Source organism: Oryzias melastigma, unplaced genomic scaffold (genome assembly GCF_002922805.2).
Source record: "Oryzias melastigma strain HK-1 unplaced genomic scaffold, ASM292280v2 sc00221, whole genome shotgun sequence".
Classification (NCBI taxonomy): Eukaryota; Metazoa; Chordata; class Actinopteri; order Beloniformes; family Adrianichthyidae; genus Oryzias; species Oryzias melastigma.
Window position 1 is genome coordinate 181117 of NW_023416883.1, and position 15140 is coordinate 196256.

At 42.5% G+C, this 15140-nt stretch overlaps 1 protein-coding gene across 3 annotated transcripts in view; it reads left to right on the forward strand.

Annotated features, from left to right (window-relative positions):
* The window catches only part of heatr1 (HEAT repeat containing 1), a 57089-nt gene extending 49666 nt beyond the window's left edge, over window positions 1-7423 (forward strand). For 2 of the 3 annotated variants that reach the window (XM_024261533.2, XM_024261531.2), the window contains exons 35-45: window positions 998-1138; window positions 3455-3750; window positions 3846-3996; window positions 4071-4244; window positions 4411-4545; window positions 4645-4749; window positions 5955-6111; window positions 6406-6551; window positions 6627-6785; window positions 6915-7023; window positions 7192-7334. In XM_024261533.2, coding sequence (XP_024117301.1) covers window positions 998-1138; window positions 3455-3750; window positions 3846-3996; window positions 4071-4244; window positions 4411-4545; window positions 4645-4749; window positions 5955-6111; window positions 6406-6551; window positions 6627-6785; window positions 6915-7023; window positions 7192-7280 — 1662 coding nt within the window. In that variant the 3' untranslated portion in view covers window positions 7281-7334. Of the gene's footprint in view, window positions 1-997; window positions 1139-3454; window positions 3751-3845; window positions 3997-4070; window positions 4245-4410; window positions 4546-4644; window positions 4750-5954; window positions 6112-6405; window positions 6552-6626; window positions 6786-6914; window positions 7024-7191 lie in introns of all 3 variants that reach the window. The other variant, XM_024261532.2, reaches the window with a different exon arrangement.
* Window positions 7424-15140: the final 7717 nt, after the last annotated feature.

Here is a 15140-nt window from a genome sequence, read left to right on the forward strand (position 1 = left end):
GGAACAGATGAGGGTTTAGTGCATGTGCAGCAGAGCTGTTGATGGAAAGAAGATCATTCATTCAAACAGTCTGTCCAAGACAGTTTGACAGATTTAAAAGGAGAAATACTCAGAAATGCAAAAACTAAATGATTTCGTATTACATTTGTTCACCTTCAGAAGAAAAATGACACACAGACATGTTAAAAACTCTAAAAACAGGATTTTCATCGGATTGGGGCTTTTTATAGGCTTGGGGGGATTTTACACCTGAAAAAATTTTATATCCCTAAACTTGCTCCCCCTGATATTCTGTTTGCACCCCCAATAGGAGCTGGCTAGATCCGGCCCTGGCGCAGTCTCTCCTTCTCTCCTCTTTCAGTGACACGTGACGCGCAGCAATAGACAGACTGTCTCCTTAAATTATTTTTTCTGTTTTGTCCTTTTGTCATCATTCGGGGCCTCCGTGCCCCCCCCCTCTCAGTCTTGGCTCCTAGAATCAGCCACTCCAGAAGAAGAAGGGCAGCTCTTCCGGGGGTTTCTCTTGTGTTCATTTAAAACGAAAGTTTATCGCAATAGACTCATTTCACCATCGAAAATAAGTAATATTGCAATAACGATAATTATCCTTTTATCGCCCAGCCCTAGCCTAAACGTTCACTATTGAGAGTAAACTCACTCTGATCTTCCTAAAATGTTTTCTAGAAGTTCTCCTATGTTAGCTGACAGTAATAATGTACTTGTGAAAAGCTCTTGTTTTTCCAGATCTGTTTATACAATTGTAGCACAGTAGTGAAATGGCATCTTGCCCTGTTCAGTACAGTGTCCAATTTTTGCATACGCCACAAGCTAGCATAGCGACTTTAGCCTATATAACCCATTGGTTGCAGGCCCCAGGGGCTCACCTAAACTGCTTAATTGTAAGTCTCCACCAGTTCAGACTGTATCCGGGTCATATGCTCATCAGACAGGAGGTTGGAACACCTTTGCAAACCTGCAACCTTTACATTCTGTCCAGGTGAATGCATTGCTGCCCACAAACATCTTTATAACAGTGATGCAGGGACTGATGGGTAATCAGCTGGCGTCTGTGAGGAGGAAGGCCATGGAGCTGCTGAATAACAAATTGCAACAGCGGACACAATGGAACAAGCAGCAGGTGAGTTACAGTGAGGCAAATCAGTATTTGAACACCCTGTGATTTTGCATTCGTATATCACTGCTGCAATAAAGTACAGTATTTGATCAACTGAGTAAATCAATGTTAATATTTGCTTCAGTAGCCTTTGTTTGTGATTCCACAGGTCAAACATTGCCTGGAGTTTTTCACGAGGTTTTGCACACACTGCTTGAGGGATTTTGACCCACTCCTCCGCCCAGATCTTCTCTTAATCAGTCATGTTTCTGGGCTGTCACTGAAAAACAGAGCTTGATCTCCCTCCAACAATTTTCTCTTTGATTCAGTACTGGAGACTGACCAGCTGCTTACTTGTTTGAATGTTTCAACTCTCTACTGCCATAAGTGGAAAGATGCCATCTTGTCTTTTCCCGCACCTGAGCTTGTGCACGTTGGGCGGGGCAGTTGGGGGAGCTTGCCATTTGCGCTCTTGGCCAGCTGTTGTGACATCACAATGGCTCATTAAATCAAACAGTTAATTTGCAACAGTTTAGCATTGATTTAAGAGGAGAAATACTAGGATGAAAAATGAAAGGACTTGTCATTAGATTAGTTCATTTTCACAAGAAGGCTGAAAGCTTGCGTGCAAACGGAGCTTTCAGAAAAGTGTGTGTTTTTTGTTTTGTTTTTTTTTTTGTGGGGGGGGGGGTTGTTGGTTGCTCTGCGTCAACAGTCCCACCAGCAACCCAGAATTGTATTTTTAATGAGCTACTGCCACTGTGTACAGAATATGTCTTAAAAAACAACAGATTTTTGATTTGGGCAAAAAACTTCGTAATCATAATTATTATCAGCCTCTTGAGATGGCACATCTCATTTTAGAGGGTTTCCTCTTTAGACAGGCAGCTGAAATGACGCGTAACTGACAAACTAGGATGCAATTAAGATACAAATAAGTATATAACCGACACTATAAATCACACATAACAGCTCTCAACTTTTCACCCCTCCTCACAATGCATTTACAAAACAAATTCAGTCAAAGCACAGAAAATTTTCATTGATAAACATAAGCTAATGTCCGATGATCAATGTGCTTTCAGAAAAAAATAAATCAACTTCCATGGCAATCACTCAATTAACTGGAGAAATTATAAATGGCACAGATAATAAAGAGTTCACAGTGTTCATCGATTTGAAAAAGGCTTTTGACAACCTTGATCATAACATCTTAGTAAAAAAGTAGTTGTAAAAGATTTATTAAAGAACATTGGAGTATTGCTCAAGATGTTTTTTTTTTTTTTTTTTTTTTTTTACTAATTCAAACCAAAAAAACTATAACGCAGCAGCACTTTATGGCACAGATGAGAAGTGTCCCCATGTCTCTCCGTGCCTTAAAACCAGAAGTGTGTTCCTCCTCCGTCCAATAATAATCTTCTAGATAACTATCCTCCACAATTATATTCTTCAACATACCATACCGCATTTCATACATTTCCTACCAAAGGGTTCTAGATCTCCCATTTTATAATAATTGCTCCAACAGTGGACCATTTTTCACCAAGCTGCTTGGCTATTGCCCCGTAGCCCTTTCCAGTCTTGTGGAGTTCTACATTTCTTCTCTGGTGTCTTTGACAGCTCTTTGGTGTTAGATATGTTAGTAGTTGGAGTCTTACTGATTGAATGGTGTCTTTATGCAGCTAACGACCTCAAACAGGTGCTTCTAATTTAGGAGTGGAGGTGGACTATTTAAAGGTGAACAAACAGGTCAGAATTCTGGTGATGGACGAGTGTTTAAATACGTATTTGCAACGGTAGCATACTAATAAATATTTTTTAAAATCATACAGTAGGATTTAAAAGTGCAAAATCACATGGTGTTCAATTACCTATTTGCTTCAAAATACTAATTTAAATAAACATAATTTTCTCTGAATTTCTTCAGGTCTTTGGTCGTTTAACATTTTATATCTTCCTTTAAGTGTTGCAGGTTAACATTGTTTTTTAATTATCTGATATAGTTTCTTCTTTCTGAGGTTGATAAATCTATACTTTCAGGGTTATTAGCTTTAATGAGAAGCTTTTGATTAGCTTAAATTGATAAAGAAACATAAAATACTTCAACTTTGAAACAAAATGTCATGATAATAAATGTTTTGTTTAACAAAGTAATGTAGAATAAACTTACATACAAAAATATCTGAACAGTTTAAGAACCTCTTTTGTGTTTGAATCCTTGTGCAATATTCAGCAATCCTGTTTGTCGTGCCCTAGAGACATGTGATTGTGTGAATCTTTTGCAATTTTGTGGAGTTGTCGAGACTCGACCTCATGATCACCTATGCCACTTTCCCCCAGGTGACTGTACTGCTGGAGCTGATCAGTGACCTGTTGAGGGTTGTAGGTAGAGGTCAAGTTTCAGAGGAAGAGGAGGCTGAGCAGACCATTAACCGACAGACTGCGCTCTACAGCCTTAAACTGCTCTGCCACAACATTGGCTCACACCACCAGGAAGCATTTGTCCCCGTCCTGCTGCAAGCGGTGGAGGTGATCACAGTGGCAAACGAAGAGAAGAATGTGACCGCCAGTGCCCTTCTTTGCATTGCAGAGGTGGTTAGCACTCTGAAGGCTCTTGCCATTCCACAGCTGCCCAGGTTTGTGTCCCACAACTTTTCTTGCAGCAACTGCCAGGAGTCAACTAGAACCCCACCCACCTGCAAGTCACCAGTTACAACCCATATCTGTGCAGGTTGATGCCAGCCGTGCTGCATGTGCTCATGGACAGGAAAGACCTACTGACCAATGAGACATACCTGTTGAGTGGTGTCACTGCTCTTCAGCGTGTTATTGACACTCTTCCGCACTTCATTAGTCCATATCTGCAAGACTCCACCTCACAGGTAACTCACCTAAGACCTCAGGAGTTCAGGTTGCTTGTCACTCAGCCAGTTGAGATTGTCTTTCTGTCCTGCAGGTGTGTCGACTCACACGTATGGTAGAGACGTCCTCCTCCTCCTCCTCCTCCTCTTACTCTCAGCTCTGTACTCGACTCGCTGCTCTGAGGAGCACTCTTGCTACTAAGCTGCCCTCTAGGGTTTTTCTTCCCACACTCACAAAGTGCTACAGCAGCATGGTGGACAGCAGGAGGGTGCGTTTTTTTTCATTGTTGTCTTACAATTGAACATTGCATCAGCGAACAGCACTGTCTCCATTACTCTGAAAGGTTTGGGGTGTATAACTCCCATCATGCTGTCAATAGCATTCATTAACCCAGGTCCCAGTGACCCACACTCTCAGCCTTTGTGTTCCCACAGGATCAGCTGGGGGTGCTGATGAGCATCATGAAGGAACACATCAGCCAAATGCAGATGGAGCAGCTTAGCTTCCACCAATCAGAGCTCACCACCTTTTTCCTCACTGCATTGGACTTCCGCGCCAAACACTGCCCAGTGAGTGTCTCTTTTCTGCAGATTCTATTCTTAGGACTTGTTCCATGTTGAAGGTTCTGGTTGAAGTTCAAACATCCCTGCTGCATTTGACTGTCTCAGGATGATCTTCAGAAAGCGTCAGAGGTGGAGGGCAGTGTCATTGAATGTCTGCTGACCATGGTGATGAAACTGTCTGAGTTTACATTCAGACCACTCTTCTTCAAGGTAGCATCATTGTTGAAATGAAACATTAAAATGTCTTTGTTTGCATGGCACCGTCCTGCATCTTTTTTGGTTTCCTGTTTATTTTTTGTAGTCACCAGTAGTCTCAGTCTTTTCTATAATCTTAAAAAAAAGAAATAAAATAAAATAATTCATAAACAACATGAACACATCTTTATTGTCATCTAACTGTAAACTCCAAACATGCAGAGAAAACAAGGACAGATTTAGCAAAGGGGGCAGATTGACAGAAAATGCTCTCCTTCTTAATTCAGCCTCTAGAGGAATCGTTTTGATATCAAATCATAACAAAAAGAACTTAAAAACATTTTAATGTTTAGAATTATTGTCATTATATTACTGACAGTAAAGATAAGATGCAGCTCTCTCTGGAGGTGGGGCTTTTTTCAGCTCAACAGAGTCTACTAATAAAGTTAATACAAAGCAAATGCATGCCTGTTATATTTATAAAATGCAGCTTTTATAAATGTCCTATGAATTAGTACTGCTGCAGCTCGTTAGCATTTTCTTAGAATCAGCTCATTATCATTAGCAGCTAGTATTGTAGCGTGCTAGCATCAGTGTGTAACGACATTGCTGTCTTCAAATCAACACTTTTATTCAAAGTTCTGTTGCGGCTGTAGACCAGCAGTTTTATCCTTCATTTCTGTCAGGATCTATTTGAAAATGACTGCATATCCTGCTGCTGCATCAGCAGAAGCTAACCGCTACACAAACGGAGACGATTAGCAAAAAAGGGGTGGAAGATGGATACATGAAGGTGGAAGGTGCAATAGATGGACGAGCTGACTTTAAGCTGAGCTGTGGAAGCCCAAGAGAGCGGAGAGCTGGGGAAACAAATCTCAATTTTCCTAAAAGTAAATCGTGTAAAACAAAAAATTTGAATTAATTGATAATATGGACATATTGCCCAGCTCATGTTTCTGTTGCACTTTTTTTATTGTGAGGGTGCTTGTCTTGTGTTTTTGTTGGTTAATTGTTTCCATGTTTTGCTGGTTTGTGTTTTTTTTGTGTGATGCTTGTTGCTGAGATATTTTTGTGAGTCTCATTTTGTGTGTTATTTGTGTTTGTTTCTCATGAGTTTTTTTGTTGTTGTTTTTAGTGTGTTTATGTCATGATTATTTATGCAGTCTCATCTTTGTGTGTGCCTGTGTTTGTTAATATGTTTTTGTTTAATGTGTGGGCAGCTGTGTGACTGGAGTAAGGCGGACAGTGCAGAGCGGCAGCTGACCTTCTTTCGGCTGTGTGATGTCATGGCTTCTCGCCTGAAACGTCTTTTTGTTCTGTTTGCAACTCAACTGGTCAAACCTTTAGCAGCCATTCTGCGACAGACGAGTAGCTCAGGTATCTTTTTGCTTTTCTACGACAAATCCAGACTGAATTTCTCTTTCAAACATTGTTTCAGTTTTGACTTAAAGAAAGCTGTTTGTGCTTGCATTTTGGAGAGCATACTTTTTTGTATTTTCTTAATTTGCTAAAATTATTGTAATGTTCAAACTTCTGGCTTATTTTCTTCCAAAATTTTGTTTAGCGATTATTTGAATCAATTGTTATATTTTGTGGTTTGAGAGTGTTTCCTGTGATTGGATTACATTGTTATTGTCGTCAGGTTGCGTCATGCATGGTTTTTCCTTGCAGACGAGTTGCCCTTCCAGAACTCGGAGAAGAATTGTCTGCTGCTTCAGCTCGGCCTTAACTGTCTCCAGAAGATCTTCCTGTATGACACAAAATGTTTTCTGAACCAGGAGCGGGCCGACGCCTTGCTGAGCCCACTAGTGGAGCAGGTGACCTTCCCTTACAGCCATTAGACTTGGACCAAGGCTGTGAACCTGCTCTCATTTGTTTTTATATGTGTGTAGCTAGAGAACCAGCTGGGGGGTGAGCAAGTCTATCAGCAGAGAGTGACCCAGCACCTTCTGCCCTGCCTGGGTCAGTTTTCAGTGGCACTGGCTGATGACTCTCTGTGGAAAACCCTTAACTACGAGGTCCTCCTAAAGACCAGACATGGTGATTCTAAGGTGAGGCCACACCACCCCCTACTCCTCACTTACAGCATCTGCGGATAACTACAGCTGAAAGTCATTAAGCACCAGCCCTCTTGCTGATTTTGTCCTTGCTGTAGACTTGATTTACTCTCTCCTCCTCAGGTCCGTTTCTCCTCTCTTCTCATGCTCATGGAGCTGGCATTCAGACTAAAGGAGAACTATGTGGTTCTGCTGCCGGAGACCATTCCATTCCTGGCTGAACTCATGGAGGGTGAGTGTATGTGCTTTGAAGCCAGCAACAGAAGTGCTGCAGTTCTTATTTGGTTCACAGAGCTTCAAGGTCAGAGTGAACATTCAGTGAAAGTGCTGGAGAGGACTCAACACTGGAGATGCACTTGGCACTTGTGTCTATCTTACATTGTGTTGTTTTGTTCTGCAGATGAATGTGAGGAGGTGCAGCAGCAGGTACAGAGAGTCGTTCAGGAGATGGAGAAGATCCTGGGACAGCCACTCCAAAGCTACTTTTAGCCAAAGGACGCAATATCGACAACGTTCCAACCGAGACTACATATGTATACATAGGTTCTGGTTTTGAGCAAAAAAAATACACAACCACATTTTAATGAACCCCCCCCTCCCATGGGATTAATAAAAGTATCTTAAATCTTGAATTTTATTATTGACTATGCAGAGGAAGCAGGAGAGTTCCCGTTATTAAAACATTGTACTCCAGTGCTTCTTAAGGAACCTTTGGGGTACTTGAAAACACTCAAGGATGTACTCTTATTCATATATATATATATATATATATATATATTAGAGCTGTCAGGCGATTAAAAATTTTAATCGCGATAATCGCATTTTGTCTGGAGTTAACTCGCGATTAATCGCAAATTTACATGTGGCCTTTTTTTAAGGAAAAAATGTGTGGTTCGTGGAATTTAGCAGTTCTACATTAATTATGAAAACAAGAATAGTAAAATTAATAGTTTTCATCAGAAATACTTTATTCTGTAACATTGTATTGAGATAAACTTTCTTAACAATAAAAGGCTGTAACATAAAATGCCTAACAAAAGCCCAAGTGCAAGTGAAGGGCATTTTAAATTCAAAACTTCAATCAACGTTCAGTAAAATAAAATAAAAAACATCAAAAATAACATTTCCATAACACTTTAATGTTCATTTTTTGTCAGGACCAAATCTTTTCCTCCTCTGCTGAACTACAGTAATAAATGAAATAGAGATAGTGAGAGAGAGGCTTTCCCTCCGTGTGTGCTTTGCTCCTGTTGTTGCTGCTGTCAGTGTAACTACCGCTCCTCCTCTGCTCAGCGCAACACTCACGGCACAAACACATATTGACCAATCACGTGCGACATGCAAAGAAAAAAAGGGAGTGAGAGAGAAAAGACACGGCTTCCGGCTCCCAGCGAGGAGCCGGCTCCCGTCGTTCACTTCAAAGAGCCGGTTCAAAGGGCCGTTTCGTTCGCGACCGACCCATCACTAGTGGTACTGGACGCGAACCGGAGCCGGGTTAGGGTGCAGGAGCTCTCCAGGTCCTAGCGCCGGGCCTGTTTTAGCTCGCAGCTCGGAGGTTGGAGAGCCGCCCGTGATCTAGTGAGAGCAGCCTGTGAGTTAAAGGGGGGACGCCCGCGCGCGCGGTATGGAAAGGCACGTATGAGAAAGTCCGCGATTAATGCGTCAAAAAAATTGTCGGCGTCAAGCACATGTCAGATTAATGCGTTTTTAACGCGACAAATCTGACAGCCCTAATATATATATATATATATACACACAACCGTGAGTTTTGAACCGTTACACCTGTACTCCATATTTATTACATCAAACGTGCATTGTATGGATTGCTGGCCCAGGGCTCCTCCCATGGGTCCTGGTCAGGTCAAGCTGCTATCCATGATGGATAGCAGCTTGTTGAGGGTCCTCCTCTCCACCACAGCTTCAAAGGTGTCCTGCTTGCAGCCGATGATAGAGCCGGCCTTTCTTATCAGTTTGTTCAGCCTGTTGGTGTCCCCTGCAGTGATGTTGCCCCCCCAGCAGACCACAGAGAAGAACAGAGTGCTGGCTAGCACAGACTGGTAGAAGATCTCCAGCATTTTGCTGCATACATTGAAGGACCTCAGCTTCCTTAGGAAATACAATCTGCTGCAGGTCTTCTTGTAGACACTTGTGCTGTTGGCCGTCCAGCTCAGCTTGCTGTCAATGGTCACACCCAGGTACTTGTACTCCTCCACGACCTTTACGTCCTACCCAGGATGCTAAGGGGCTGCGGTGCTGTGCTCTTCTTCCTGAAGTCGATGACCATCTCTCTGGTTTTATCAACATTCAGCAGCAGCTGATTTTCTCCGGACCAATCCACAAATCGGTCCACCAGCCCCCTGTACTCTTCCTCCTCCTGTCCTCCGCTTATACACCCTACAACTGTAGAGTCATCAGAAAACTTCTGTAAGTGGCATGACTCTGAGTTGTACTGAAAATCAGCGGTGTACAAGGTGAACAGGAAAGGAGAGAGCACAGTGCCCTGTGGGGCTCCCACACCACTCATCACCACATCAGACAGGACACTGCCCAGCCGGACGAACGGCGGCCTGTCTGTCAGGTAATCAGTGATCCAGGAGACAGTGGACTCATCAGCACCCATCAGCCGCAGCTTCTCACCCAGTAATGGAGGCTGAATGGTGTTGAAGGCACTAGAGAAATCAAAGAATGTGATTCTCACCATGCCTCCACCACCATCCAGGTGTGAGCTCGCTGCAGCAGATAGATGACAGCGTCATCCACCCCCATACGAGGCTGGTAGGCAAACTGCAGAGGGTCCAGAGAAGATCTCACCTGCGGCCTCAGGTGGGTCAGCACCAGCCTTTCCAGCACCTTCATGACGTGATGTGGGGGCCACTGGACGGTAGTCACTGATGCCAGATGGAGATGACTTCTTGGGCACAGGAACGAGGCAGGAGGTCTTCCAGAGGAGGGGCACCCTCTCCTGGCTGAGGCTCAGGTTGAAGAGATGCTGGAGGACTGCAGACAGCTGACTGGCACAAGTCCTGGGGCTGATTCCATCAGGGCCTGCAGCTTTGTGTTGTTTCAGCTTCTCCAGCTGACTCCTCACCTGGCTGGTCGTCACCTTCAGGCCGCGGGGGGAGGGTGTAGGGCTGGATGTGTCCATTGGGGGAGGGGTGGTGAGTTGTATCAGGCCTTGTCCACACGTACCCGGGTATCTGCTGAAACGAATATATTTCTATACGTTTCGGCCTATCATCCACACGAAACCGGAGGTTTCAGTCACTGAAAACGGTGGTTTTGGAAAACTCCGGCTAAAGTGAAGATTTTGGAAAACTCCAGTTTTGCGTCTGCGTGTGGACATGAATAACCGTTGATTTGCGTTTTTAAACGTCACTTTTTGCGACAATTAATGCATACACGTCAGTACTAGCTGCGTTTCCATTACACATTTGCGCCAAACTATCGAAATTCTAGGAATTTTGAAAAAAACAATGTTTTGAAATTACACTGTTTCCATTAAATCATCATTTTGCTATAAAGCACAAACCAACTCACGCGATAAGTCATTAAAAACACAACGATGAATGAGAACAAGTATTTTTTTTATTTGATTCACTAAAAAAGGAGCATTGCGGTGACGTCACAGCTCTGTCTGGAGAGCGCGTGCCGCGCAGAGTCTATTGACAGTCTCAGGTGAGAAACCTGTTCAGCGGTTTTTTTTTTTTTTAAATAACCATTCCAGCAAGTAAGCTGCTGGACCTTTTTCTGTTTAAAAACACGACGAGATCCATTTAAGTTTCTCTCCCTGCAATCGCGCTTTTCCTCAAACGAGACTTCAGCATCTTCAGGCTCCAAGCTGCAGAAGTGCAGCTGCAGATGAAGCTGTGAAGCTGTTGGATCTCTCCTGCCGCGTGCTGTGCTGCGCTCAGGACAGACAAAGAGGCGCATCTATTTTGAAAGAAGTGTTTCCAAAACAGTTTTGAGGAAAATGTCTGTTTCGATACGCCCCAAATACCACCTACTGTAAGCGCATAAACTTTTTTTTCGAAAAATGCGAGTTTTTTCGAAATTGTGGTGTTTCCATTTGGAGGATTTATTATCGAAATTCCAATTTGCCACTGTCAACTACTGTTCTGGCAAGCTCATAACCGCGTCTAAGAGCGCAAGTATGCGGGGACGTGTGGATAAAATTGTTTTTAAAACGATCACGTGTGGACGCAACACTTTTTGTAAAACGGAGATCAGCAGATATCCGTTTGTAGAAATACTCGCCTACGTGTGGACATGAGTGATGTCTGGTTAAGTGGGCTCATCACATAGACTGTATATAAAATAACTGGACAGAGCAAGCACCCCTACTTCCGTGTTCCATATAGGAAGTACCACTGGGTTGCAAAAAGGCCAAAGTCCCATTGACTTACATTGGGAAACAGACAGTTATTTCTCAGTCATTTTATATGTCAGAATAATCATTCTTCCTCTGCTGCTTTCTGATTAACTTCTTTTTTCAAATTTTTTTTAAAGATTTTTTTTTCATTATCACAAGTTATTCGAGTTATAAACTGACCAATCAGATGGCTCAATAAGCGTTTGTGGGTCTGACTTCGAACGTCTGGGGGGTTTGAGTGACAGATGACGGGTAGCCAATGGGAGCAGACTTCATCAATGGGTCCGTGAAGACCTTTTAACACCTACTTTACAATTCAACAATGTACCAATCATTGTCCTACTGGTGTTTTCCTCAATGGAATGTACCAATGCAGCAGTTTAAAACAACAAGAGGAGCATGCTGTCGACATTTTTAGATGAGGATTTACTCTGTAGAAATAGATTTCACTCTGAGGTTATGTGCTTTGGACTTTTTTGTTTGTTTAACGTTCATTTTTCTTTATTCACTGTTTTGGTTGTAGCTTTTAAATTCTAAGTTGCATACATGCGCATAAAATCACCAACCAAAGTTTCATCTTCTTCACTTTTCCAGCTTCAGCCTGAATTAGACGCAGCCGCCTGAGGAGCGCGAGACAAACTTGGACCTGGTCGTATTTTCAAACAGATAAAAAGATCCAGCTGTTCACTTCTTAGGATGGTTATTTATTTTAAATACCTCTGAACGCGCTTCTCACGTGCATCTGATCAGACTGTAACGTGGCAACGCATGTGAAGTAACGCTGCGGCCCGCGCGCGAGGGGACGGCGGGCACGGCGTCACCCAAATGCTCCTTTTATCTCGACAAAATGGAATAAATGTAAGTAAATCCCAAAGGACCGCTGACAGAATCAAATGTTGGAATGGTTCTCCCTCAAAGGCTTCAACAATGACTTGTACAATTTTCTCGAGCCGCCGACGCTGAAGTTGGCTTCCGATTCACAGCGAGAGCGTTCCACTGTATTTTTCGAACTCAGACCACCTAAAAACAGGTCCTGTTCGAAAAAAATCGGAAGCCAACTTCAGCGTCGTCGGCTCGAGAAAATTGGTGCAGGCGGGTGCAGCGGATCGCCGCGCGGGGCGGGCTACAGGTCTGTGGCTCGGAGCTTGAGGAGTTCTGGTTAGGAACAGTCAGCACGTCAAAAACCTATTCCTCGACATCATATCTGTCTCTCATTCATTCTGAGAGAGACATCCACAGACGGAGCTGGTTGCCCCTTCGACACGCGGCGCGGCGACAGAAACACATTTTTAGACGAGCCGCGAGCAGCAAGTTCCCCGCGCGGGAAATCGCGTTTGGTGCTTCATGGCTCCTCCTCCGCCCAGCTGATTGGAGGAAGGAATGAATGATAGACAGAGGCACTGGACAGACCGCCGATGTCCCGCCTCCAGAGTCATATACCTCACTGTGATTGGTTCATTCAGCTCTGCACATAACAACTGTCATTCATATCAGCCTTGCGGGCCGCACGAACAGTAATCTTTCATATGAAGACGCGGGCCGCAAATCATCATCCTGTGGGCCGCAAATGGCCCGCGGGCCGCGAGTTTGAGACCCCTGTATTAAAGCCATAAATAAAATAACTCAAAAGTTTGACATGATCAATATTTTGCCTGGTGCTGCACCCCTTCCTGCCTGATGCAGCCCCTGTAGAAGCTAGGCGGGGGAAGTAGGAGGTGCATGCAATGTTATCTGGTAGTGCTTTTTTTTTTTAAAAAAACTTTAAGAATGAAAAAGCAACAAAACGAGCCTAAGGGACAGCTTTAAGGTTAAAAATGAAAGGAAGACGAGGAAAGAACCGGCTCAAAGCAGAGGTTTGTCTGTTTTATTTACATTCAGTTGCTTGGAAATCCACCCCCCACCCCCATTTTGGTCGAAAAATACTCTTGGTTTTGGTCAGATAAGAAAAATGTAACTGATGATCAAAAATTTTTCCCTCTTTTTTAACACTTAACAACGGGAATCTTTCCCAGCGAGCATTTCAACGTAGGCCCATATGGTTTACCTATTGGCTGAATTGGTGGTTAGTGTATAGGGACTGCGAATGCCGCAGTCTTTACATAACTTTAAAAGTGCGAGAAGAAATCCCACTGCAGGCGTTCATGTTAGGGATGTCCCGATCAGGTTTTTTTGGGCCCTATCTGATTCCGAGTCATTTGATTTTGTGTATCTGCCGATACCGAGTCCCGATCTGATACTTTTATAACACATTTAAAACATGAATAAATTGAAGAAACAGATTTGTGCTGTCCCTTATCTATAATTCATTAACATCTTTTTTATCATTAAAAACTTAAATAGAACACTTCTGTTAATGAACAAATAAAAATACAGCAAATATAAACTAGGAAAAATGTACAATTTTCTTGTTATATAAGTGATAATTAGTCATGTGATAAAGTTTAGTGACTTTATCTTAAATATCTTTAGAGCTATTGAACATTTTTGACCAAATGTGATTCCTGTCCTCATTTAGAATTCTTCCAATGGGAGAGCCCCCCCCCACCCCCTGATCCATACCCATCCAAATCACTTCTGATCATGATTTATAAACATTTATTAAATAACTTTGGAGTATTGCTTAACATACAGATTTTTTTTTAGTTCAGAACAATAGACTGTCTACTTTTCATGAGGACTGTCAGTCTCTCTCTCTGCGCCTTTGAACCAGGAGCACGCTCCTCCAAAACCAATAAAGTGTGAGAGGACTCAGAATTTACCGGTTTCAGTAAACACCTGGTCTGGGTGTGATTATCCTGCTTGAATATTAAGATGTTTTTGATTTGGTTCTGAGTCCGATGATGACAGTTTTCCATGGAGGCTCGCTGTGTGCCCGCGCCTGCACACGTGCGCCTGTGTGTGCGTAATGGACGGGCTGGTGTGCTCCTCATCTCCTTTCCCCTCCTGGGGAATTATCCAGCACATTCTGATGGTTTAGGGATGAAATGCATAACAGATGCAAGCACAGCTAGTGACCAGTGGGTTGAACGTGGGGTGGCGCCAGCAGGGGGTGGCCACGGCCGCCCCTGGCCACCCCCTGCTGGCGCCACTGGTTTTGGGGGGGCGGGGGGTGCGCTTACACGTACAACAGCGCGAGAGGGAGAGACAACATAAACACAAAACGTAAAGAAGATGAGATCATTAGAAAAGAAGAAAACACTGATACTATTTGACTTTTATTGATAGTATGAAGAGAATCAGCAGGAATAATTCTCTATAGCTCCACTATAGGGATGAATTCTGTCTTTTCTCACAGATTCAGTTCTTTTTCATTGATTCACTGTACACAGCGGCTCTTTCTGCTGCCAAATTGATTTTTAGGTTGTTTTTGCTATATTTCATTTATTATCAACTTCTATGTAGGATTATGCACAATATCCATAACTAATGTAAACATGTTTTTGTTCGTATAAAGTGTATATTATTTATATGCTGTTATTTATCCTTTCTAGATAAAATGTACAAAATAAATAAAAAAGGACTAGTTATTAATTACTCAACTTTTAACTCTTTTAAGCTTTTTTTTCCTTCTAAACACATTTGAAGTGAACAACACAAAACTCTGCAACCACAATTCAAAATACAAAAGTGTGCAAAACCAACAGACTTTTATTCACAATAACATTGAGAAAGACAAAAGTGTCTCATCTTTGAGGATTAAATCTAATTTCTTGTCAGTAATGATCTACTCTGTGTTAAAGCAGATTCTGCAGGTTGCTGTGGAGGGAAACAAGGAAAGACTTGTTTTTACTTTGTCTGAAAGTTTTGGAAGTATTCTTAAAAAAAGAAGAAAAGAATAAAGAAAAATTAATTAAAAAGAGTATTTATACATTTTTAGACGTTTTTTAAATAGTCTTTAATGATAATAAAGGTGAAATATTTTGAAGAGATATACGTTTAACTTGAGCAGATTGACTAATGATACCGATGATATTTGCAAC